The sequence below is a fragment of the Phyllostomus hastatus genome, unplaced genomic scaffold (assembly GCF_019186645.2).
Source record: "Phyllostomus hastatus isolate PE091 unplaced genomic scaffold, TTU_PhHast_1.1 phas_scaffold_21, whole genome shotgun sequence".
Lineage (NCBI taxonomy): Eukaryota > Metazoa > Chordata > Mammalia > Chiroptera > Phyllostomidae > Phyllostomus > Phyllostomus hastatus.
Genome location: NW_025334017.1, coordinates 22,060,066 through 22,085,767, shown reverse-complemented (window position 1 = coordinate 22,085,767; position 25,702 = coordinate 22,060,066). Strand labels below are relative to the sequence as shown.

At 41.7% G+C, this 25,702-nt stretch overlaps 1 protein-coding gene across 2 annotated transcripts in view; it reads right to left on the bottom strand.

Annotated features, from left to right (window-relative positions):
- The window catches only part of VPS13B (vacuolar protein sorting 13 homolog B), a 699,511-nt gene that overhangs the window by 36,478 nt on the left and 637,331 nt on the right, over positions 1-25,702 (bottom strand). For both annotated transcript variants that reach the window (XM_045861171.1, XM_045861172.1), the window contains exons 47-54: positions 25,501-25,676; positions 24,834-25,004; positions 24,271-24,472; positions 22,951-23,139; positions 20,478-20,624; positions 16,986-17,272; positions 14,710-14,837; positions 14,302-14,501 (exon numbers count right to left, since the gene is read on the bottom strand). In XM_045861171.1, coding sequence (XP_045717127.1) covers positions 14,302-14,501; positions 14,710-14,837; positions 16,986-17,272; positions 20,478-20,624; positions 22,951-23,139; positions 24,271-24,472; positions 24,834-25,004; positions 25,501-25,676 — 1,500 coding nt within the window. The remainder of the gene's footprint in view (positions 1-14,301; positions 14,502-14,709; positions 14,838-16,985; positions 17,273-20,477; positions 20,625-22,950; positions 23,140-24,270; positions 24,473-24,833; positions 25,005-25,500; positions 25,677-25,702) is intronic.

Here is a 25,702-nt window from a genome sequence, read left to right as displayed (position 1 = left end):
TTGGAAAAACAGCGGATACAAAGTCAATATCCAGAAATCAAAGAGATTTTTGTACACCAGCAATGAAACAGCAGAAGCAGAAATCAAGAAAAAAATCCCATTTGATATAGCAAAAAGAAAAATAAAATACCTAGGAATAAACCTAACCAAAGAAGTAAAAGACCTATATTCAGAAGACTACATAACACTGGAGAAAGAAATCAAGGAAGACATAAACAAATGGAAACATATACCATGTTCATGGATTGGAAGAATTAACATCATCAAAATGTCCATACTACCCAAAGCAATTTACACATTCAATGCAATACCTATTAAAGTACCAATGGCATATTTCACAGACATAGAACAAATACTTCAAAAATTTATATGGAACCATAAACAACCCCGAATAGCTGTTGCAATTTTGAGAAAGAAGAGTAAAGTAGGAGGGATCACAATACCTGATACTAAACTGTATTACAAGGCTACTATAATCAAAACAGCCTGTTACTGGCATAAAAACAGGCACATGGACCAATGGAACAGAACAGAAAGCCCAGAAATAAGCCCAAGTCTCTATGGTCAATTAATATTTGACAAAGGGGGCAGCAACATAAAATGGAGTAAAAAATAGCCTCTTCGACAAATGGTGTTGGGAGAACTGGACAGCTACGTGCAAAAAAATGAAACTCAAGCACCAACTTACATCATACAAAAAAATAAATTCAAAGTGGATAAAAGATTTAAATATAAACTGTGACACCATTAAAGTCCTAGAGAAGAACATAGGCAGGAAAATCTCAGATATTTCATGCAGCAACATTTTTACTGATATGTCCCCTAGAGCAAGTGACATAAAGGAAAGAATAAACAAATGGGACCTCATCAAAATAAAAAGCTTCTGCACAGCTAAAGAAAACAATATTAAAATAAAAAGAGAACCAACTGTATGGGAAAACATATTTGCCAATGATACCTCAGACAAGGGTTTAATCTCCAAAATATATAAAGAACTTACATGACTCCACTCTAAGAAGACAAGCAACCCAATTAAAAAATGGGCAAAGGACTTGAGCAGACACTTCTCCAAGGAGGACACACAGAGGATCCAGAGACACATGAAAAGATGTTCAATATCGCTAGCTATCAGAGAGATGCAAATTAAAACCACAATGAGATACCACCTCACACCAGTCAGAATGGCCATCATAAACAAAGCAACAAACAAACAAGTGTTGGAGAGGTTGTGGAGAAAAGGAAACCCTAGTACACTGTTGGTGGGATTGCAGACTGGTACAACCACTATGGAAAACAGTATGGAATTTCCTCAGAAAACTAAAAATGGATCTGCCTTTTGACCCAGCAATTCCACTGCTGGGATTATATTCTAAGAACCCTGAAACACCAATCCAAAAGAACCTATGCACCCCAATGTTCATAGCAGCACAATTTATAATAGCCAAGTGCTGGAAGCAAACTAGGTGCCCATCAGTAAATGAATGGATCAAAAAACTATGGTACATTTACACAATGGAATTCTATGCAGCAGAAAGAAAGGAGCTCCCACCCTTTGCAACAGCATGGATGGAGCTGGAAAGCATTATGCTAAGTGAAATACGCCAGGTGGTGAAAGACAAATACCATATGATCTCACCTTTAACAGGAACCTAAACAACAAAGCAAACAAGCAAGCAAAATATAGACAAAGACACTGAAATAGAGAACAGGCTGACAGTGACCAGAGGGGAGAGGGGAGGGAATTTCAGGGGAGAATGGGAAGGGTTACAAGAATAAATATAAAGGACACATGGATAAAAACTAGGGGGGTGGAAATGGGAGGGAGGTGGGGAGGGGTGGGTGGGTGAGTTGGGATGGGAGTAAAGGACAGAAAACTGTCCTTGAACAATGATTATAATAATTTTTTTTTTAAAAAGCTCTATATTAGGACATTAATTTAGTTACTGAGGTCCTTGAAGGCAGGAATTAGGCCTTACTCAGGTCAAAGGGCTTGGCCCTTGGTGGGTCCTCAATACAAGCTGACAGAATAAATGAATGAAAGAATGTGGGCTGTGGATGTGAAAGTGCTTTGTAAAAGGTTCAGAGCTACACAGACAGGACGGACTGTCATCTCCCCCTACCCGCCACGCACACACTATTTGGGAGGAAAACGGGAAAAACAGGGACCCTCCTACATACTCCTGCTAAGAGTCTAAGATCATAAGAATTTAATTGATCTTTTCAGAAGAGAATCCACCTGCAAAGGGATCATTTTAATTTGCTCTTTTTGGGGTTCACACTGCTTATCGTTCTCCACTCAAACTGGTCAGACATTGCTTTTCATAAACAATTCAATGACTTCCCATGGCTCTTAAGCTAAAAACCAAAATCCCTGACTGCAGAAACAGGATCTTGCTGGGTCTGGCCCTGTGCGACTGATTGGCCTCCTCTCTCTCCCTCTTTTCTGTACACTTGCACTATGGCACCACTGCCTTTCGATCCCTGAAAGGACCACATTCCCTCTCTGAGCACCAAAGCCTCAGATACGCTGATCTTTCTGCCAGGAAACATCTCCCACTCTCATGTCTACTTACTGTCTGCCCCTCCTTGAAGGTACAGAGAGGCAAGGTCTCTTACCCAGACCCACGCTCCCTGGCCTCTCAGCAAACTAGTGTGCTGTCCGCTCTGCAGCACACCTGTCCCTTCCCTTCATAGCTCTTACCATGGCTCCCGGGAATGCCACAGCCTGTGTGCTTACTTGCTCATTTTCCAGCTCCTCCACAGGCAGCCTCCTTGAGGGCAAGGGCTGTGTTGTGCATTTTGTTTAGTCCCAGCACCAAGTTATAACGTGTGGTGCATACTAGAGATCAGTAAGTACTTGCTGACTGAATGACTGAAGCATGCTTGACAATGCTCGTAATAGTTAAACGGCAACTACTAGGTTTTCTTTGCACCTCTTTTGTTTTGAATTTTTCAAAAGAATGTTTCCAAAGGTTTCTGACTATCAGAAATCAAAATCCCATACACTATGACAGGATTCTAAACTATTTCCCTGATAGGATCAAAATTATGACAAAATGTTAATGCAAGCTTATTTTTTATGCCTTTGCTTTTTTATTGAGAATCTAAAGATCATGGTCACATTCTAGATAAGAGCACCAGTGGCCACTGCATGGCCTCTAAACGGGGCTGGAAGATCGAGGGGACTGATACGCAGTGGTCAGTATTCTAACCAGGTGTGAGCGAGCTGCGGTCACACTCTCGGACACCTCACCCCAACTTCACAATCAGAATGTGCACCCTCTGTGCTATCTGGTCTTCCTGGTAACTCGTAAGCCAAAGGATACTTCTTTGTGTCATTATAAAGTTCCTTTCTTCCTATTCCCGTCCATATTCCATTTCAATATTATACAACATGGCCCTGTCCCGTTTACAAAACGAAGGCAAGGGGCCTATCTATAACTGACGAGAGCCAGAGGACTCTTTCTCCTTGTGGCACAAGGGGGATTTTCTGGAGTTTTGCTTCTGTGTTTTGAAATTCACTTTACGTGCCTCAGAACCAGGGCTGGGGAAAGGGTCCTGGAAGACAAACCGACTCCCACAGAATTGCTGCTTCCTTTCATCAGAGGACACAGCTCCCTTCACTCCCCGGTGATTTATACGCCCGGGTGCGTTATTGAGGAGATGTCGGTGAGGGTTTGAAACAAATCTTCCTGCAGAAGAGGAAGTAACCCACGGTCTGCAGGACATATGGCACACAGCTCTTCAAAGATTAATGGGAACATGACACTTTGCTGGGTCCTCAGACCAGGGATGATAAGGGTGTTGGAAAGAGTACCTCCTCTTAGCTTTGAAGTATCGCTGACTACAAAGGTTTGAGGAAATTTAGAGTGAGTGGGAATCCCCAAAATAAGGTTTGGCAGGCAGAAGGCCTATTGTAAAGAAGCCCCTAGACATATACAAGCAAGGTTTTGAAAATCTTCAAACTGATGCAGGCGAGTTCAGGGACCCTTGAGTAACAATGCAGTATTTATTTTGTACATTAATGAGACCAGAAATGTCTCCGGAGGCTGCACAGATTCAGCAGATTTTCACTGTTCATCCAGTGAGCACCGTGAATGGAAACCACATTCCTGGACACTTTGGGGTCATGATAAATGCTTCTCCAAGGTGAGTGTGGCCCCCAGGCTACTTGGCTCTCCTTGTGCCTGTCCCTGGCTGTGTCCTTCAGCTGTTTCCACAGTCACAGCACTCCCTGGGTCCTCACCCCTTTCCCTCTCTCTTTCACAGAAGGTTCGTTCTACACTTTACAATAAACTTATTAAGGCCCCGGAGTAGCAATTCACTCAATTTTCTGGCCCGTCCCTCCAAATATCTCTATCTACACGTGTGCCCCTCCTGACCTCTTTTCCATTGTCAGATTAGAGTTCAAGGCCCTTCTGTTCAAGTGGGATTACAGGCTCTGGGCCTTGAACTTGTTTCTCTGGGCAACTCCTTGCTCATATTTTCCACTTCTCCTCGACTGAGTCTTCTCCTACAGCATACGAAGAGCTTCTGCCCCTCTGATCTCATTTGCTTCATGACCACACTCCTTGAAAGAACACTTTTCACTTGTTCCTCCAGTTCCTCACTTCCACTTACTCTGACCTTGTAATTTAATTGTTCTCTTGCTTCCCCCTTTCCAGCATCTTACACTCTGTACATCTCTTGGATCGGGGCCTTCACGTTTCCTCCTCCCTGTCTGGGTTTTCCTCCTCCCTCTCTCCTTCTTCCTTCTTAGTCACTTTTGCTGCACTATGTTATATGTTGGAGTTTCCCAAGGGTAGGTCTGGGCCCTTCTTTTTCTTTTCTCTCTGTAACCTCATCTTCCCACTTATTCATTTATTCGATATTTATTAACATTGTGCTGACAGGTACTATGCTATCGGCTGAAGACAAATAAGGCAGGTGCCTGATGGCCAGGAATCTTGACTCGGTAGGAAATCATTTTAAGCAATAAGTGAAATTAAGTGTCACAAATGTTCTATGAGCACACAGAAGGTCCTGGGGGTGGGGAGGTGTCACAGGTGTGGAGGAGAGAGTCTGGAGAGATGAGAATCTCTCTCAGTGCCAGCAGGACTGGGGAAGAAGGAAGGAATCCCAGGTGAGGATGCAGCCTGGTGCTTCAGAGCTGCTCTGGAGCCAGGCAGGTCTGCATAAAATCCCAGACCCCTCTCTTGTAGTATCCGGGGAATTGGCCATGTGGCTCTGGAGGTCTCAATATTTACTTCTGTAACGTGGAGATGATAATCCTACCTTGTATTGCTATTGTAAAGGTTAGATAAAAATGAATGTAGGTTTTTGGAGAATTCAAGATGGTAGCACAGAAGGGGCATATTACACTCACTTCCTCTCAGGACTGAACTGGAATCACAACTAAAATACAGAGCAATCAGTCTGGATAACCAACTGAAGACTAGCTGAAGAGCAGTCTCATAACCAAGGATTTACAGAAGACACATCAAGACTGGTAGGAAGGGTGGAGACACTAAAGGGCTGGCCCACCCCCTGGGCAAACAGTTGAAGTTCCAGAGGGATATTTCAGCCACCAAGGGAGGGTTTCCCCCTGAGAAGCAAGGCTCCCCAAGCTGAGGTCCCCAGCCCAAAGCACCAGAGCCAGGAAGAGGTGCCCACATAACATCTGGCTGGGAAAACCAGTAGGGATTCTGTCCACCAGAGAGTGCCAGGATCTGCTAGAGACATAGGCACTCCCTAAAGGGCCAATGCACAAAATCTCATTTGCAACCCTCACCTTGGGCTCCAGTGGATGGAAGGCAGAGCAGACAAGAGTCACATGAGTGACTGGGGTCTCTGGCTCCGGGGAACAAGCTGAAGGGACAGCCACCAGGATCTCTATGCTGAGTTATTCTCCCATCTTCTTCGGTGCTGCACTCCCCCCCTCCATAAGTCATCAGCCTGGGGAGATGCAATAGTCCCATTCTCTGGACTCACTGTTGTCCCACCCTGCAAAACTCATGCACTAGGCTGGAATGTAGAGGTCCAAGCAGACTCAGGAGGTGTCAGTTGTGTGGCTTTGGGACAGGGTCCATTCCTCCTGCTTTCCCATGAACCTGACCTGTAGTTTCTCCCAAGCAAGGGAGATCTGCTTATGCTACCCTCTCCACTCCTGGTGGCTCTCCCATGCTGAGGTCTGGCAGAAATCAAGACAGACTGAATTGTGTGGCTCTGGAGCTGGGGCCACTCTGCCTGTCTTCACTCAAACCTGACTAACACCTCCCTGTAACGGGAGATCCACTAGCCCTATCCTCCTGACTCCCAGTGATCCCACCCTGTTGAGATCAGGCTCTGGGCAAAACCTGGATATAGACTGAGTTGTGTGGTTCTAGGATGGGCCATTTTTCCCCCTGCATGCCCAACTGCTGCAGAGCTCTCCCTTCACACAGCCAACTCCTGGTCTCTTTGAGCCTGATAAACTCTGCTGGCCTCACCCTGATGACTCCCTGAAATGCTGCCCCACCACAAAGGTGTGTAAGCACCTAGCAGATGGAAACTAGCCTTGATATACCCTGTGACATTTGCTGAGTGGTCACAGATCCAGCACTGGCACTGAGTTTGAACCTGTATCAGTCTGGTGAACACCACTCACCCTTACCTGGTGACTTACTGAGAACCTACCTACCTCATGCAATTCGAGTACTATCAGAGGTTCTTTCAGTGAGTGAACCTAACAGGCAGTTGGCAAGCAGAGGTAGGTGGAAGTGGATCTCAGGGTGCCTTGGGACTTTTGCTGACCTGCCTTAGAGCCTGGTGCTGGTAAAAGCTGGCCTTGGTACACAGCTAGGTCCTAGCTGCCACACCCAGGTCCATCAAAGGAAGCAAAAAACTGTGGATTGCTTGTAGTTCTAAACAGGTTACCCAGGACCAGAGGCAGTGGCTGACATTGGCCTGTGCCAGAGTCCCTCCGCCCTCAAGTGACCCAGAACTAACGCACCCAGTGGCCAGCACCTAAATACATAAAGCAAATCTTGATGGACATAAAGGGAGAGATTGAGAGTAATGCAGTTAATAAGTAGGGGATTTTACCACCCCATTGATATCAATGGTTAGATCTTCCAGACAGAAGATCAACAGGGAAATGGTGGCTATAACTGACACACTAGATCAGAGGAATTTAATTGATAACTTCAGAGCATTTCATGCCAAAGTAGCAGAATATACATTCCTTTTATGTGTACACGGAACATTTTCTACGATAGACCACATGTTAGGACACAAAGCAATTCTAAATAAATGTAAGAAGATTTGAAATCCTATGAAGCATCTTCTCTGACCATAATGATATGAATCCAGAAGTCAATCACAAGAACTGAAAAACACACAAAGACGTGGAGACTAAATAACATGTTACTAAACAATGAATGGGTTAATAACAATGACATCAAGAAAAAACTCAAGAGATACCTTGAAACAAATAAAAATGAGAACACAAAACACCCAAATCTACGTGACACAGCAAAAGCAGTTCTAAGAGAGAAATTTATAGCATTATAGGCCTATCTCAAAAAAGGAAAAATCTCAAATAGACACTCTAACTTTCCACTTAAAGGAACTTGAAAAAGAACAACAGAGCACAAAATGAGTAGAAGGAAAGAAAAATAAAGATCAGAACAGAAATAAACAAAATACAGTATAAAAAACAATGCAGACTTCCGGGCAAGATGGAGGTGTAGGTAGACACACTCTGCCTCCTTGCACAACCAAAAGAAGGACAACAACAATTTAAAAGCAAAAACAACCAGAACTGACAGAAAATCAGACTGTATGGAAGTCCAACAACCAAGGAATTAAAGAAGAAACATTCATCCAGACCAATAGAAGGTTTGGAGACGGGCAGCTGGGCAGAGGGGACTCACAGCAAGGTGGCAGTGGAGAACCTGGGCGGAAAAGTTGGCAGCTGGCGACCCAGCAAGGTGGCGGCTGGTGGAGTGGGTGGTCCCACATTTGTGTGCGGATAAACCAGGAGGAACAACTAGGGAGTGAGACAGACTGCGCAACCCAGGGCCCCAGCAGGGAAATAAAGCCTCAAACCACAGATTAAAAACACCTGTAGGGGTTGAGGCACGAGTGGGAGAAACTCCCAGCCTCACAGGAGAGTTTGTTGGAGAGACCAACAGGGTCTTAGAATGCACACAAGCCCACCCACCTGGGGAATCAGCACCAGAAGGACCCAATTTGCTTGTGGGAAGTGGGTAAGTGACTGAAATCTGGCAGAGAGTGGAGCAAGTGCCATTGTTCCCTCTCAGACCCCTTCCCCAGGTCACAATGCAGTGATGTGGGTTACCCCACCCTGGTGAACACCTGAGGCTCCGCTCCTTACACGTAGCATGCTCGCCAAAACAAAAAAATTGGCCCGAATGAAAGAACAGATCAAACTCCAGAAAAAATACAACTAAGTGACAGAGATAGCCAACCTATCAGATGCACAGTTCAAAACACTGGTAATCCGGATGTTCACAGAACTGGTTGAATTTGGTTGCAAATTAGATGAAAAAATGAAGGCTACGCTAAGTGAAATGAAGGAAAGTGACAGGGAACCAATAGTGATGGGAAGGAAACTGGGACTCTAATCAATGGTGTGGACCAGAAAGAAGAAAGAAACATTCAACTAGAAAAGAATAAAGAAACAACAATTCAAAAAGTAAGGAGAGACTTAGGAACCTCCCGGACATCTTTAAAAGTTCCAACATCCGAATTATAGGGGTGCCAGAAGGAGAAGAGGACAAGGAAGAAATTGAAAACTTACTTGAACAAATAATGAAGGAGAACCTCCCTAATCTGGTAAAGGAAATAGACTTCCAGGAAGCTCAGAGAGCCCCAAAGAAGTTGAACCCAAGGAAGAACACACCAAGGCACATCATAATTACATTATCCAAGATTAAAGATAAGGAGAGAATCTTAAAAGCAGCAAGAGAAAAGAAGACAGTTACCTACAAAAGAGTGCCCATTAGACCGTCAGCTGATTTCTCAAAAGAGACCTTGCAGGCAAGAAGGGGCTGGAAAGAAGTATTCCAAGTCATGAAAGGCAAGGACCTACATCCAAGATCACTCTATCTAGTAAAGCTTTTATTTAGACTGGAAGGGCAGTTAAAGTGCTTCTCAGATAAGGTCAAGTTAAAGGAATTCATCATCACCACACCCTTATTATATGAAATGTTGAAGAGATTTATCTAAGAAAAAGAAGATAAAAAAACATGTGTAGTAAAATGACAGCAAAGTCACAGTTATTAACAACCACACTTAAAGACAAAAACAAACTAAGCAAACAACTAAAACAGGAGCAGAACCACAGAAATGGAGATCACATGTAGGGTTATCAACAGGGGAGTGGGAGGGGGAGAGAGGGGGAAAAGGTACAGAGAATAAGTAGCATAAATGATAAGTAGAAAATAGACAGGGGGAGGTTAAGAATAGTATAGGAAATGTAGAAGCCAAAGAACTTACATGTATGACCCATGGACATGAACTAAAGGGGGAAGTGTGGGTGGGAGGGGGTGTGCAAGGTGGAAGGAAATAAAGGGGGGGAAATGGGACAACTGTAATAGCATAATCAATAAAATATATTTAAAAAAACAATGCAAAATATCACTGAAATTAACACTTGGTTCTTTGAAAAGATAAACTAGATTGACAAACCTTTAACCAGACTCATCAATAAAGAGAGAGGAAATGAAAGAGGAGAAGTAACAACCAGCACCAAGGAATACAAAGGACTGTGAGACAATATTACAAACAACTATATGCCAACAAATTGAATAATCTGGATGAAATGGATAAATTCCTAGAAATATACAATCTACCAAAACTGAATCAGAAAGAATCAGGAAATCTGAACGGCCAGATTCCAGCTAATGAAATTAAAGCAGTTATAAAAAAATTCCTAACAAACAAAAGCCCTGGATGCGATTGCTTCACAGGTGAATTTTAGCAAATATTGAAAAGAATTAACTCCTCTCCTTCTCAAACTATTCCAAATAATTAAAGAGGAGGGAAGACTCCCAAGCTCATTTTACAACACCAGCATTATCCTAATTTTAAAATCAGATGAAGACACTACAAAGAAAGAAAATTATAGGCCAATATTCTTGATGAACACAGATGCTAAAATCCTCAACAAAATATTAGCAAACCAGATCCAGCAATACATTAAAAAGATCATATACCGTAATCAAGTGGGATTAATCCCAGGATGTAAGGTTAATATGATATCTGCAAATCAATGAACATGATATACTACATAAACAAAATGAAGGATAATAATCACATAATCATATCAATAGATGCAAAAAAGCATTTGATAGAATTCAACATCCATTTATGATAAAACTCTCAGCAAAGTACAAATAGAACATATCTCATCATAATAAAGGTCATACATATATGACAAACCCACTGCCAATATCATACACAATGGGCAAAAACTACAAGCATTTCCCTTAAGATCTGGAACAACACAGGGATATCTGCTTTCACTACTCTTATTCAACATAGTACTGGAAGTGCTAGCCACAGCAATCAGTCAAGAAGAAACAATAAAAGACATCCAAATTGGAAAGGAAGAAGTAAAACTGTCCTTATTTGCAGATGACATGATACTGTATATAGAGAACCCTAAAGATTCCGCCAAAAACTACTAGAACTGATAAATGAATTCAGTAAAGTCACAGGACACATAAAAAAAATCCAGAAATCATTTGCATTTTCATAGATCAATAATGAACTATCAAAAGGAAAACTAAGAAACCAATCCCATTACAATTGCATCAAAATAAATAAAATACCTAGGAATAAACTTAACCAAGGATGTAAAAGACCTGTTCTCAGAAAAGACACTAAAAAAAAAAATGAAGAAGATACAAAAGAGTGGACACATATACCACACTCATGGGTAGGAAGAATTAACATCATTAAAATGTCCATACTTCCCAAAGCAATCTATAGATTCAATACAATTCCTGTCAAGATACCAATGACGTATTTCACAGAATAACCATTTCAGAAATTTATATGGAACCACAAAAGAACCTGAATAGCCACAGCACTCTTGAGGGGGAAGAACAAAGTTGGAAGAATCTCACTACTTGATACCAAACTCTACTACAAGGTCATAGTAAGCAAAACAGCATGGTATAGGCATAAAAACAGGCATGTAGATCAATGGAACAGAATACAGAGACCAACAGTAAACCCATACATTTTAGTCAATTAATATTTGACAAAGGAGGCCAGAACATACAATGGGGTAAAGAGAGCCTATTCAATAAATAGCGTTGGGGAAAACTGGACAGATATGAGAAAAAAGGAAGGAAGGAAGGAAGGAAGAGAAAGAAAGAAAAAAGAAAGAAAAAGAAACTAAACCACCTTCTTACACTACACATAAGATTAAACTCAAAATGGATTAAAGTCTTAAATATTAGACTTGGAACCAAGAAACTTATAGAAGAAAACATAGGCAGTAAAATCTCGAACATTTCTCATAGCAACATTTTTTTCTGATTTATCTTCCCAGGCAAGAGAAATAAAAGAAAAAATAAACAAATGGGACCACATCCAACTAAGAAGTTTCTGCACAGCAGAGGAAACCATCAACAAAATGAAAAGACAACCCACTGAATGTTTGCCAGTGATACATCGGGTAATGGGTTAATATCCAAAATTTATAAAGAACTTACACAATTCAACACCAGGAAGACAAACAATTCAATTGAAAAATGAACAAAGAACCTGAACACACATTTCTCCAAAGAATACATACAGATGGTCAATAGATATATGAAAAAATGCTCAATGTCACTAATCATCATAGAAATGCAAATTAAAACCATAATGAGAGAACACCTCATATCTGTCAGAATGGCTATCATCAATAAAACAACAAACAAGTGTTTGAGAGGATGTGGTAAAAGGAAACCTTTATGTACTGTTGGTGAGAATGCAGATTGGTGCAGCCACTGTGGAAAATGTATGGAGTTACTTCAAAAAATTAAAAAAAGGAACTGCCTTAAGACCCAACGATCCCACTTCTGGGAATACATGCGAAGAAATCCAAAACTCTGATTTGAAGGAATATATGCACCTCTATGTTCAATGCAGCATTATTTACAATAGCCAAGATTTGGAAGCAGCCCAAGTGTCCATCAGTAGATGAATGGATAAAAAAGCTGTGATACATTTACATAATGAAATTCTATGCAGCCTTAAAAAAGGAAATCTTAGTTAGCTTTTGTGACAGCATGGACTGACCTGGAGAATATTATATAAGTGAAATAAGCCAGTCAGAGAAAGACAGCATGATCTCATTCATACGTGGAATCTAATGAACAATATAAACTGATGAACAAAATAAAACCAGAGGCATTGAATCATGGAACAGACTGACAGATCTCAGAGGGGAGGGGGCTGGGGGTGACTGGAAGACATTTGCCAAAGTACATATACACACATATGCATAGCCCAGGGGCACAAATAACAATGTGGGGAAGGCTGTGGGGAGGGAGAGGGTAGGGGCTTATTGAAGGAAAAGGGGTGGGGGGGAATGGGGGACAGCAGTAGTAGTGCCAACAATAACAAAAAAGAAGAGAGAAAGCTGTGGTACACTTACATAATGGAATACTACTTGACTATAAAAAAGAAGGAAATCTTAGTTTTGCAACAGCTTGGATAGACCTGGAGACTATTATGCTAAGTGAAAGTACCATATGATGTCACTTATATATGTAATCTAATGAACAAAAAAATTAACAAACAAATAGAAACAGACTCATAGATACACAGAACAGACTGGCAGCTGTCAGAGGGGAGGAAGGTTGGGGGATTGGGTCAAAAATGTAAAGGGATTAAACAAAAGAAAAAACCCCAAACAAACAAAACTCACAGACACAGATAACAGTATGGTGATTACCAGAGGGAAAAGGGGCTGTGGGAGGTAGAGGAGGATATAAGGAGGAAAATCGTGATTAAAGGAGACTTGACTTGGGGCGGTGAACACGCAATATACAGATGACATGTTATAGAATTGTACACCTGAAAGGTATATAATTTTATTAACCAATGTCACCCCGATTAAAAAAAAAGGAATGACTGTAAAGTGCTTAGCCCAATGCCTGGCATACAGTTAGTGATTATTAAATGGTAATCATCATTATTACTATACATATTTATAACTTTAATATGTGTTTTGTAACCATTACAATGGGATCTACTTCAAAAGCTTATTGTGAAGATCAAATAAACTAATAGATGTAAAGAACATTAAAAAAGTACAGCACAATATTATTTGGCCACAAAAGGGAATAAAGTTCTGACACATGTTATGGATAAACCTTGAAAATATTATGCCAAGTGAAATAAGCCAGACACAAAAGGACAAGTATTGTTTGACTCCACTTTTATGAGGTGCTTAGACTAGGCAAATTCAGAGGCAGAAAGTGCAAAAGAGGCTGTGAGGGGTTGAGTGAAGGGAAACAGGGAGTTGCTTAATGGGCACGGAGCTTTGGTTTGGGATGCTAGAATAGTGGTAATGGTTGGACAACATGGTGAATGTATTTAATGCCACTATATATTAAAAATGGCCATTAAAAACTTATTGATTGATGAGAGAGAGGGAGAGAGAGAAACACTGATTTGCTGTTCCGCTTATTTATGCATCCATTGGTTGATTTTTGTAAGTGCCCTGACCAGGGATTGAACCCACAATCTTGGTGTATATGGATGATGGCCTAAAACATGGCAAATCTTAAGCACAGTAGGAACGATATGCTTGGTTCATGTTCCGCTTACAACAAAAATAACAGCACTAATATCCAGAGTAAGACAGGGACAAACAAAGACATTTTATCTGTGCAGGATTTTAAAAATGCACTTATACTTGCAAAGTTTTATGTACTACTAGGACAAAATGTATATTTTAAAATTAGTAAAGTTTCAAAAGGGGGAATTAAACTAGTGTTGGCATTATGATTGTCTTAAAATCTGGCCAGTTGGAATACCTTCTGTGTAGAGAAGTCCAGCAATTTTATTTTGTTTTGACCTTGTAGTAGATCCAAGGTGGGCCTGCTGTTACCAAGTGCTCCTCCCTGGTAAACAGGTATATAGTATACTTTAGAGATATATACTTGTATTTGAGCATCAAAAATGAGTACACACAGGCGCTCACAGAGACGGGAAGTCCAGCATTCAGAAAACTACGCTTAAAAATAGACAACCACTGACACTTAGAAAAGGACATTTTCCTTTGGGCACTGGGGTAACGCGTGGCTCACGGACCTGGGTCCCTGGACTGTTGACATCGACGGCGTCACTCCACTCGGTCGTGACTTCATCCATGGACTCTGCTCTCAGAAAGAGGCTGGGGAGCAGGTCTTTGGGTTTGCAGTCTGGGTAACTGGAGATCTGGTGATAAAGCTCATGATGGATTGAACACTCAGCAGGAACTTTTCGGCAATAAACCTCAAACTTCGGAGTATCTAAAAAAAACGCATATGTAGTCTTAAGGTCTTGGGGACAGACTTAGGGATATTAAACATAGTGGGGCAAGAAAAACTTTTCAGGAAATTAATAACACTTTTATTTAAACATTCCTTATAGGATCACAGGTTAGCTAATTACTAAGTAAAAACCTCCAGAAAAAATACAGGTTTTGTTATTATTTGAATTCAATGTTATAAAATATACCTTTGATATTTTCCTTAATAAGTACTGTTACTGGACATCTGTTGTGGAAAATTATTCGAGGACTAGGGTCTTCGGAGAGGGTTAAATAAGTCACTCCCAAGTGCTCTTGGTAGGTCAGTGCCACGGCCCTGGAACAGAAGGAACCCAAATGACAGAAACGGTTTGGAAAGAAATGTCTTCTCTACTGATGCACGTTTATTTAGACTTGCACTATTTAGAACTCTGTAGTACCTTCTCTTTTATAAACCAGAGCAAATGGTTTCTAGAAAAAGACCATCTTCTTCTATAGTAACTACCACATATTATAGACTTACTGTTTTTTTTCCTGAAAACAGTAACATACATTTATCACAAAAGTTTTTTTAAATGTGAAAAATTATCTAAAAGAAACCCCTCCGTAACTTGTGCCACTCGGAGAGAATGACAGGCAACCTTGGGCTACACTTCCCCCCTGCACTTCCCCCCTCAGGCCGTCTGTGCCTTCAACTGTCGGCAGGGCGCCTTTCCCCTCAAACACGCCTGGGAAATTTTGGCTAAGGAGGAGCTGTTGTGCTTTCAGAAGGACTCCGAGAGAATCTGGGTACTTGCTCTTTTTTTTCCCTAAATGTAGGTAGGCTCGTAGAGTTTGTTGTTAGTTTCCACAGTCAGCATACTCTACAGGAGCGCCGCTTGTCCACCAAGAATGAAGCTGCGTCATTTGGCACTAAAAGAACTGCTGTGTGGGCATGAGCTCCCCTCCACAATGGAGTGACAGAGCTTTTCGAAGCCAGGACTATAATCTACCAAACAACATTTCATATCAGAGCAGGAAAAAATTCTCTCTGATGTTTAAATTACATGGACTGATTGTTCAAGTTAATTGAAGAAATCAGATATTTGCCAAATGTGTGACTTCCCACTTGCTACTTGTCTTGCTCACCAGTGTCAGGCCCCTCCCCGAAGACTGTGTGCCTGAAACGCCACAGAATGACCACTAGCCTCTGGGGAATCCCATTCACGAAACCTACAAATGTGCCCCGTTGGACTGAGGAGGGGAGAGGGAGGGGGAGATGGGGCAGCAGGACGTGAATTCACTTTCAGAGTACAGACGGTGGACTAACTACAAAGTTCTTTTCCCAGCCTAGTTTTGAAAGAATTGGGAAAGCCAACCTCGGGAATTTTCTTTTTGGTGGCCAAGAAAGTGGGTAGCCAGAACTAACATAAGGAATTTTTAATCTAACATCTTACTTAATATTTAAGAATGAAATTGTTATTTTAATAAAATTATGTCTTGTGATTCTTAGAATTTTAAGTAATTTCAAATAAACAGTTAGAGTTTTGTCTTCAAATTTTAAAAATAAGCTTTGTTTTCTAGACACAGGTTCACATCACTGTCAAAAATGCTGCCTCAAACTCACCACACTGAACTTCTCCAATCAGAATATGAGGAGGACCCCTCCTCTCCAGTGAGGGACGGAAGTGCTCATAAAACCAGGGATGTTTGTGAATGCTGGGAAAGGAGAAGGGATGTGTGTAGGGAACGGGGCCTTACTTACGTGTGTTGGAAAGTTATCTTTTAAAATATTACTACTAGAAATCTGTATCCCTCACAAAGTTAGGATGGCTAAAATCTCAAATAAAGTCTATAAATTCATAATCCCAAGAGTAAGGTACCTCTCATAAGGTCACAATGTTTTCGTTTGTACTTTTTACATATAGCATAGATAAGTTATCCCCGACAGCTAGAGAAGGACATATTGCATGCAAAACAACCACAAAATAAAAGTCCAGTACGAACAGACCACTGCACGTCCCTGGCTTGATTCTGTGGCTGTTATTTGCGTAATCGGTGACTTGCGTGCAGGAACAACTGCAGAACAGAGTCTTCTGTAACTTGTGTTTATCTGAGTTATCTCTCTTAATGACTTTTTGAGAAAAATTCCATTTTGAAATAAAATATGGGAAAATAAAAAGGTTTTCCAACTTCACTCTCTCATATTTTAATCCTTATTTTCTTATCATTCGACAGAGGCCAAGAAGTCATAAAACGAGACGATCTTTTCATAACACTGTATTGCTGTTACATCATCTTCCCCCAGGAGAAGCTGCATCAGGGAAAAATCCATGTGACCATAACATTTGCCCAGTTGTAATACAACGTCTAGAAGCCATTGTGAACAAGAGGAAAACTTAGTTTTACATATGGTGGGCACTGCAATCATTCTCCCGTCTCTTGGCCCCTCAGTGAACAGCTATAGTGACAAGAGAAGCAGGGTGTTCACACACATGCACAGTACCTGGTGCAGAATCCATTCTCCTCCCTACAGCTGCCCAAGGGCACCGCCACACTCTGTCGGGGGAACTCCTGTCGAACGACGGCTGGCAGGCTCCAGCTCTGTGAGCTGTCGGCACCCGCGGTGGGAGAAAAGGCCAGCGAGATCTGCTTCTGAAGCAGCGATGCATCCAGCGCCGATGGGATGATGTCAGGCATTAAGTCCCAGCAAGGAAGGGAGCTGGAGTTCACGGCAGGCTGCTCGCCACCTGGGCAAATGCTGAAAGTAGCACTGTCTGGAACATGAAAATACTGAAAAAAGAAGAGACAATGCAGACACAGCACATTTACTACGATAATACAGAGAAGTGAAGCTTTTCCAAGCACAGCTTCTAAGAAACCCTAACCATGTATTCTCAGGAGGGGGCCATGAGACTATGGAAAACCCTGTTCCCATGACAAAGCGCCAGTGGGACAGTTACAAGCAGTGGGAGTAGGAGCTGCTTTTCTAGGCAGAAAGAAACAGGACGGAGCTGAGGTGATTTAAAAGGTGATGCAAAGTTCTCAACATGTCCCAAATGTCGCAAAAATCCAGATGCCATGGGGGGGGAACTGCCATGCGCTGGGAGGTCTTCTTGGACAGGGATGGGTGAACTGGAGGAGTGTGGCACCCTGGGGCAGGGGACGTGGTGCGAAGAGACATGAAGGAGGTCCAGAGCGGCGCACTGGGAGTGCAGAACACAGGTTTTGGTGAAGGCTCACCCCGAGGGGGGAGGCAACTCCGATCTCCACCCTCAGCTGGAATCTCACATGGTTTCTGGCTCATTTGAGAGTTTCAGAATTTTACACTTAAAAAGGACATTGAGAGTTCTATTTTCAGTTTTTTGGGGGAAGCTTCATACAGTTTTCCATACTGGCTGCACCAATTTACAATCCCACCAACAGTGCACCAGGGTGAAAAACTGAAGTGGTGGACAAACCAAACCAAACCATCACATTCACAGGTAGGAAGTACAAACTGATAGTCGCCAGAGTGTTGGGTGATGGGGGGGAATGGGCAAAAAGGTGAAGAGTATTAAGAGGCACAGATTTGTCACATAAATAAGTCACAGGGATGTAAGTTACAGCATCGGGAATACTGCCAATGGCATTGCAACAACTTTGTATGTGACAGATGGTTACTGGACTTCTCATGGTGATCACTTCGTAAGGTATATAAATGTCAACTCCACATTGCACACCTGAAACTAATACAATATTGCACGTCAACTGCAATTAAAGCACTTGATATCCCAGAGTAAAAATTTTTAAAAAAAGGACCTTGGGAGAATTTATTTGATCCTCCTCTTTCACGGTGAAGACAGCTGCTTTCCGGAGAGCTGATGACTTGTCCAAAATCACAGAACAAAACTGTTACCACTGGTATTTAGCTGATTATAAGAAAGGCGAGCAAAGGGAACTAGACATTGAGCTTGATAAACTGAGGAGCATGAACCTGTCTGCTTCATCAGAAAGTTACAGCTTTTCATACTCCAGGGGACCACAGCACCTTGCTCCACCAAAAGGATTAACACCCTCGCTTCCCACCTCTGGACTGCTGGGAGGTGTGGGGAAGGTGCTGGGCCACAGAGGCCTGTTAATCTAACTAGGGAGTGTAGACTCATCCAAAGCCTGAGAAAGCCTGGGAAATTGGTCATTTTGAAAAAACACCTGGTCCATCCTAAACCCAAACTAATATAATCCCAGGGGAACAAAGCAGCACTCCCCCCACCCACCCCACACACGGGTGAACTGACTCCCATGTTCACTCTCCAAAGCCCTGTGGCCCTAGCAGGTGCACGGAGCATAGCCGTGTGGATCCCACATGCAGACTCCAGGAGGGAGCCTGAATCCCACAGCACAGCAATGGGTTGCAGCTGGAAACACACGCCACGCTGGCCGGATGCTGGGCTGGACTGGAGTCTAACATGGAGCAGAAAACTCTGGACACTGGTTTTTGCCTTGGCCTTGCTGAAGACAAGATTGGACCTTTTCCACGGCAGGACAGATGGAGATGGGACTTTGGGAAGTCAGGAGGGGAACCCCTTCATTTTACATTATCGGTAAAGCTTACCATGGAGCCCCACGCGGGTCTCAGGAAATTCTTTTTCTCGTGATATTGCATGAACTGGTTTTCCACCAATAACAAAACCAGTGAGAGGCAAAGCCCAGCCACAGGCCAGGCTTCCTGCTTCCTGTTTGTTTTCCCCACTCGGCCACGCAATCTCCTCCAGAGTCTAGGGATTAGTATGGCTTGAAAAAAATTCCTTTATGCCCCTGAGGCTGGGTCTGGAACTGAAAAAGGGACACTCCTGAGCTGCAGGGACGAAGGTGGGCTGCCCCTGTCTCTCCAGGAGGCCCAGACAAGTGAGGAGCTCACTGCGATGCTGGTGTGGCTGCTGCGGCCCGCCGCACTCTCATTTCCTGAATGCCTAGACTTTTAATGAATATTATCTCATTTAACCTTCATAAAACCCCACAAGGAACACCAAATGATGGCCATTTTCTGATGAGGACATGTCAGTGTGAGAAGCCCGGACCTGAGGTTTCAGGAAGCACAGGGTGGGGAGAGGCGGAAATTATCGGGACGCAGGCTGATTCTCTGCTCAGAGGCCCTCCTACAAGGCAAACATTGTTGACCTCTGTGTCCCTGCTGCGTACTTCTGGCCACATCTGCATTCGAACAACACTTGAATGAACCAAGATAAAAATGTATTCTTCTCACATTTTTGTAAATACTGCAATGCACTGTAAACTTGGAAGAATGACACTTTGATCCTATTTTATTGTTCTAACGTAATTTTAAGAGCTGAACTAAGGGATAATGGTAAATGTAGACAAAGATAAAACTATTGAAACTAGCATACCACTTAGAATACTGTTTATAAGTGCTTTTAAAATATCTCCCTTCTCCCTAAATGTAACTTCATTTTAATTGTATAAAGAACTGAATCAAAAATCCTTCTTGGATTTATTTTCTGCATATTGTGCCATGGAGAAGTTAACATAAATGAGTTGGTACATTTTCACATTTACTGTCCTTGTGGACATGGAGCTCAGGGCTCCCAGATCCGGGGCTCAGTGGGGGCCCAGCCTTTCACCCACACGGCTCCTCCTGGCACTGGGGCCTGCAAGGCAGATGTTCCTTCCTTTGAGACTGGGAGCCAGTCGTTAGGAGCTCTTCCCTGCCGCTGGGGCTGTGGCTCTGTGCACGCGAGAAGAGAGTGCCGTGGCCTTGAGCAGATGGGGCGCAGGCAGCACTCATCTGACTGTGTCGGGATGTTTTTGCTTGGGAACTACCTTGGAAGCACTGACCATGACATCCTTGGTTTTAATTAAAGTAAAAAAAAATAAATGCGTTTCTCTTTACCCATATTCAGCAGTGGCGTTTTATATGTTCTAGGTTTAAAAAGGTTGATTCTCTTGATTGTGATTTATTGAAACTTAAGACAATCCAATCACATTATGAATTGCTTACCTCCTTTCCAGAACGGGGCTTGGAGGCCGCTAACTGTGGTTTATAAAATATTTGATAGGGTGTATTATTGACTATTGTCGTCTTGTCTTCAATCTGAATGATCTGTATCCCCTGCTGCACCATGGAGGAAATGCAGAACTGACACAACTGCAAGACAATTGAGGACAGAGGAAATCTGGACATTGTGTAAAGTGTATAAAAACCTCGATTACTTGCAAAAGGCCATTTTATCTATTGCTTTCCCAGCACAGTACCAATTTTACCTTTTGTCCCAGGGTATTTGATGCGGCCCTCTTTCAGTTTCAAAACTGTCCTGGCCCCTGTTTCCTCTGCAACGGGGTACCTCACCAAAGCAATTCGTTACTTTTTTGCTACCGTGTAGCAACCTAGAGACTTGTTTTCAAGTTATTTAACCAATTCCCTCACAAAATATTTATCTATAAAGCACTTATATGTAAAAAGATGCCACTCATCTTTTTCAACATGAAGAATTCAAATAAACATTTTTCTTCCTCTTCCTCACGCACATGATAGTAGCCGTCTCACTGACTGCCTAGTATGGACCAGGAGGAATTCTGAGAACTTTAATAATACTGCTGCTGCTGGTGATGATGAAGAAATCATAATGGCTGACCCTCACCTATGGCCTTCTTGTGGTCAACCTGTTTTATGTACTTCATGCATGTAACTCACAGAATCTTCACAACACCCACATGGGGCAGCTACTTTTATCTCCATTTTACAGAAGAAGGAAATGGGGCACAAAGAGGTTAAGTAACTTGCCCAAGTTCACAAATATAAAGAAGGTCCAGTTGGGGTTGGAAACCATGCAGTCTGGTTCCATGGTGCTGCTCTTACCACTATGCCTGTCATCTTATCACCTCACCCTGTTTATGAGGGACGGGTGCTCAGGGCAGATATTACTTGCATACCCATCTAGTGGGTATCTTTAAGCGGTATTATCAGAATAACAGTTCTCAAAGTGTGGTCCAGGGCCCATGGTTGGCAGGTTGTCTTTGAGATCATTTTAGGGAGTCCAAAGGTCAAAACTATTTTTATAAATAACACTAAGATGCTATTTGTCTTTTTCACTCTAATTCTCTCTAAGTGTACAACTGGAACTTTCTAGAGGTTATATGCAGTATAATGTCATCACTTTTATAACTAATGGAATGTATGTCTATCCTTTGTTTTAAATTTTGTTTTGACTTCTAAATATCAATAGATATAACCCACATAAACAAAAGGTTCTGGGAGGTCCTTAATAATTTTAAGGGGTGTCAAGGATAAAAAGTTTGAGAATCCCTGCTAAAGAATAATGAGATAAATATATAAAATAATGTATTTTCCAACAGTCCATTCATTCATTCACAAACATGTATTCAGCGCTTACTATGGCTATGTGGTGAGGTGCTAGAGATATCGGGTGTTTGTGTATCATAACATTTTTCCCAGGTTTTGATGGTAGTTCTCAACTTACAACTATTCGACTTTGGGCGATTCACGCTTACAGCTCTTTGCCATTCACACCCATGTTACAGTGTTTTGGCCGGCAGAGCATAAACATGTGTTGCCCAGACAACTTTGAGGAAATGGATACCAGCCTTGACTATTGAAGAGAAACCAACCTCTTTGTATCAGAGAAATTTATTTTTTAAAAAGTCACCAAGTGACCCTAACTTTTCTCAAGAGGCTCTTCAAAGAAGTCTGCCAAAATCTAACTTCTCCCTACACAAAGGTCATTCTGACTTAAACTGCTCTGATGAAGTATCCCTTCTTTTTCTGATTTGGGACCTCTAAAATAATGAAGATATTATTAAGGACAACATAAGACCTCTAAATGGTACAATATGATAGTGTTGTTACTGTATTATTCAGCTTAATTGGTTTTCATAGACTTTAGAGAAGATTTATGCTGAAAAGTACACATTTGTATTTAATTAACGACCAATTAAGTCTGTTTTTTGTATTCATATCTTTAAAAACACGGGTGCCAGTCCCCTGTCCAAGGATGCAACACCCTCTTGTAACACTGGTTCCGTGGGAAAACCGGAATGGACCCCCGTCGCTCTGCTCAGGAATGCAGCCTGTGCAAGCGGGGGCCTCGTCCTTCCCCTCGGAGCTCGGAATGCTAGCAGCTCCGCTTCCTCCTCTGAACGGAGGAGGCCAAGTATACTTTGTGGATACTTGTGAATAAGTTCATTCTCCCCCCACCCCCCCACATGCAATAAATCAAGTGGCTGCTGAGTGTTCTGAACCAGAGCAGTTACTGGATAAATTATGTGACACAGCTTTTATCACTGGTACAGGGAAGAAAACAGAGAGGTCTAAGAAGTCATGGGTTTCACTGTTACAAATTGTCTAGAACAAGTAATACCAAAACGGGATTTGAAAAGAAAAGGGTGGGTTCATTTTAAACAGGTTGAGGGGGTGGCACGCTACTTCCCCGGACTCACACAGACTTTGATCTCACCTTCTGATGTCCTGGGAAAGCACCAAGTCTTATTTCGGCATCAACAAACCCTTCTTCGTCCAGCGACACGACCTCACCATTGCCTCCATCTTTCCACTTCGGAGATGTCAGGTTATGAACCAGTTTAACTGCTGCTGACTTGTGCACGGTGTTGGTATTTGCCCAGTATATTCCAATTTGAAAGGCTTCCTGGAAAAACAATGCCTCAATTATCAAGTATTTTTCTTTACTTTGATATTTTTACCTCAAATCACAGGAATTTTTAAAAAATTATATAATAGATCTATTTTGCAAACAAATCCTTTAAGGTTTTCTTCTCTTCTTTCTTTCTTTCTTTCTTTCTTTCTTTCATTCATTCTTTCTTGGCAACATACATTTTATTTTAGATGTTTTCTTTGATTCATGATGGAATTCATATTTATGGAAGAAGGGAAAAAACCAAACCCAAATTGTAACCACCCTATAAATACCAAAGGCTTAAAAAACTGAAGGTTTCATTGCATCTGACAAAAGAATACTATGCAACTTTAGGTCCATGTAAGTCAACATTCCAATTCCATAAAATAACATGATTTGATTATTTTCTAAAATGCAATTGAATAAAGATGTTTATGAACTGAAGTCCCACCCCCTAAAAAAAATGAACTCTCAAGTTGTTCTCTATCAGGAAAAAGATTTCATTAGGAGTTCCTTGTACTCTTTTTTAAAAAACAGATTTATATGGCTTTTAAAAATGAGCTAGCCTTATCTAGAAAATTCTCTTGTGATGGAAAATAAACTCGTCCTGTGAGATTTTGTTCCGTGACTAAGCCTTCCCCCATGTCAGTCATGATGCCACATTGTCACCGTCAACACTGGGCGGGCATCATGACTGTGGACATTCAAATCCACTTATTAAAAAAAGGGGGCCTGGCAAAAATGGTGGCTCAGAAATCCTCAGTTCTTACCCATCTCTGTCAGGACCACAAAAGTATCTAGGGGGTGGGTGCTAGAGCACAGAATACAATTCTATGTCCTTAATATATCTGGAGGAGGCCAATTCTAATGCTTGTCAAATATGCTGTATACAGTGGAAATGAGAATGTAACTAGTACAAGTTATCAAATTTAATGGTAACTCAAACATGAATACTGCCGATGGGCAAAAAGGCATCTGAAATGTCTCTGAATATCAAACAACATTCCATACGCCTTACGTATGCAACTTCAAGGACAGTTTCCCACAACGGATTCATTCTGTTATGAATATAAATGCAACCTCAGAATAAAAGCTGGCTGTTGAAATAAAAGAATTCATATTAGTTAAAAGAAGTTATAGTACCTGAAAATTAGGAGGGATAATAATTTTGCCAGCAGGAACCTGTAGAACAATCTTCTCTCCTTCAAACAGCCAAAGGTCCCACTTGGACTGATTGATAAGCAGGGCCCAGGGTAGAAGTTCTATCAACAAGGTTCTAACATATGGCTTCCAGACTGACAGCTTCACTCGCATTGGGCTATCCCACTGACTCAGCTGTTCATTCCTGTTCCAAACACCACATCCAAGAGATTCAGTGAAATATAATGACTTCAGTATTCATGAAGTATATTTAAGGATTCCAGACACACAGCACTCCTGTATGACACCTCTTCACACCACAATCATCCAATGTTGAATTTGCATCCAGGAGAAGAAACTTTTCATGCAATTACATTCCAGACTATGAGTAAAGCAATCTACAAAATACATCTACTGGATGATAAAAAGGCAGAATCTGACAGATACGTGCAAGTATCTATTTAAAAAAAAAACAACCAAACACCCTTTTTTTGGTATCTAACATTTTTGTGAATGGTTATTAATACTGAAAAATGTTAATAGAAAAAGATAGCTGGGGAACATACCTGTCAGAATCCTTTTTATTATAGGGCCACATGGGTTGAAGGGACTTTCCTGGCCCATAGAATTCATCCAGGATCTGGCTAACGGAACCTCCAGGGTATATTTTAGTGGCTATTTGCTTAATGAGGGATGTTGAGATGGGCACAGCGCAATGTGAAGGGTCATCTTCTTCTCTAAGAAACGGAAAGAAAAAAAAATATCAGATTTCTAAGGTGGCCTAAAATTTACTGAAAAACAAGCAAGCAAACAAACCAACCAACCAACAACTCTAACTACAAACATATTGTAGTCCAATACTTCATTGCGAGACGGAGTCAATTTCTGGTGGTTTAGGGACTGATGACACAGTGTTTGGATGATGTGAGCTCTGGCCCCTACCCCAACCACGCTTGAGTGAGACTTCTATTCATCTCTTCTCCCAGGAGAGAAATGATGTGCCAATTAAATTTTCTGATGATCCCTCATTTATTTCTAAGCTGAATGAAAGAGGCTGAATTTTATTTAAAACTACTGAAGAGAATAAGAGAACACTAAGGATAATTTAAAAATAACATTCTCATAAGATAAGAAATCATACAAAAAACTGTATCCTCCCTCTCCCTCCTCAATAGTACCAGGTTAATTTTCAACTGAATCTCTCTTAGGAAAATATAAGGGTTTTTCCAGTACCTTGCTTGAAATGTTAGGTGATGTACAAGGTCAGGTTCTATGTTTTGCAGTGGTTTTTCCTGCCCTTTTCCTGGAATAACTTGTGTTTCGCTCAACCCCAGACTCCTTTTCTCCAAATGTATGATAATGGGGTCTGGAAGATGACTCCTCATGATAAAAAGAGGGCTGAACACAATCTGTAAAAATAAAAGGGCAGAAGAAC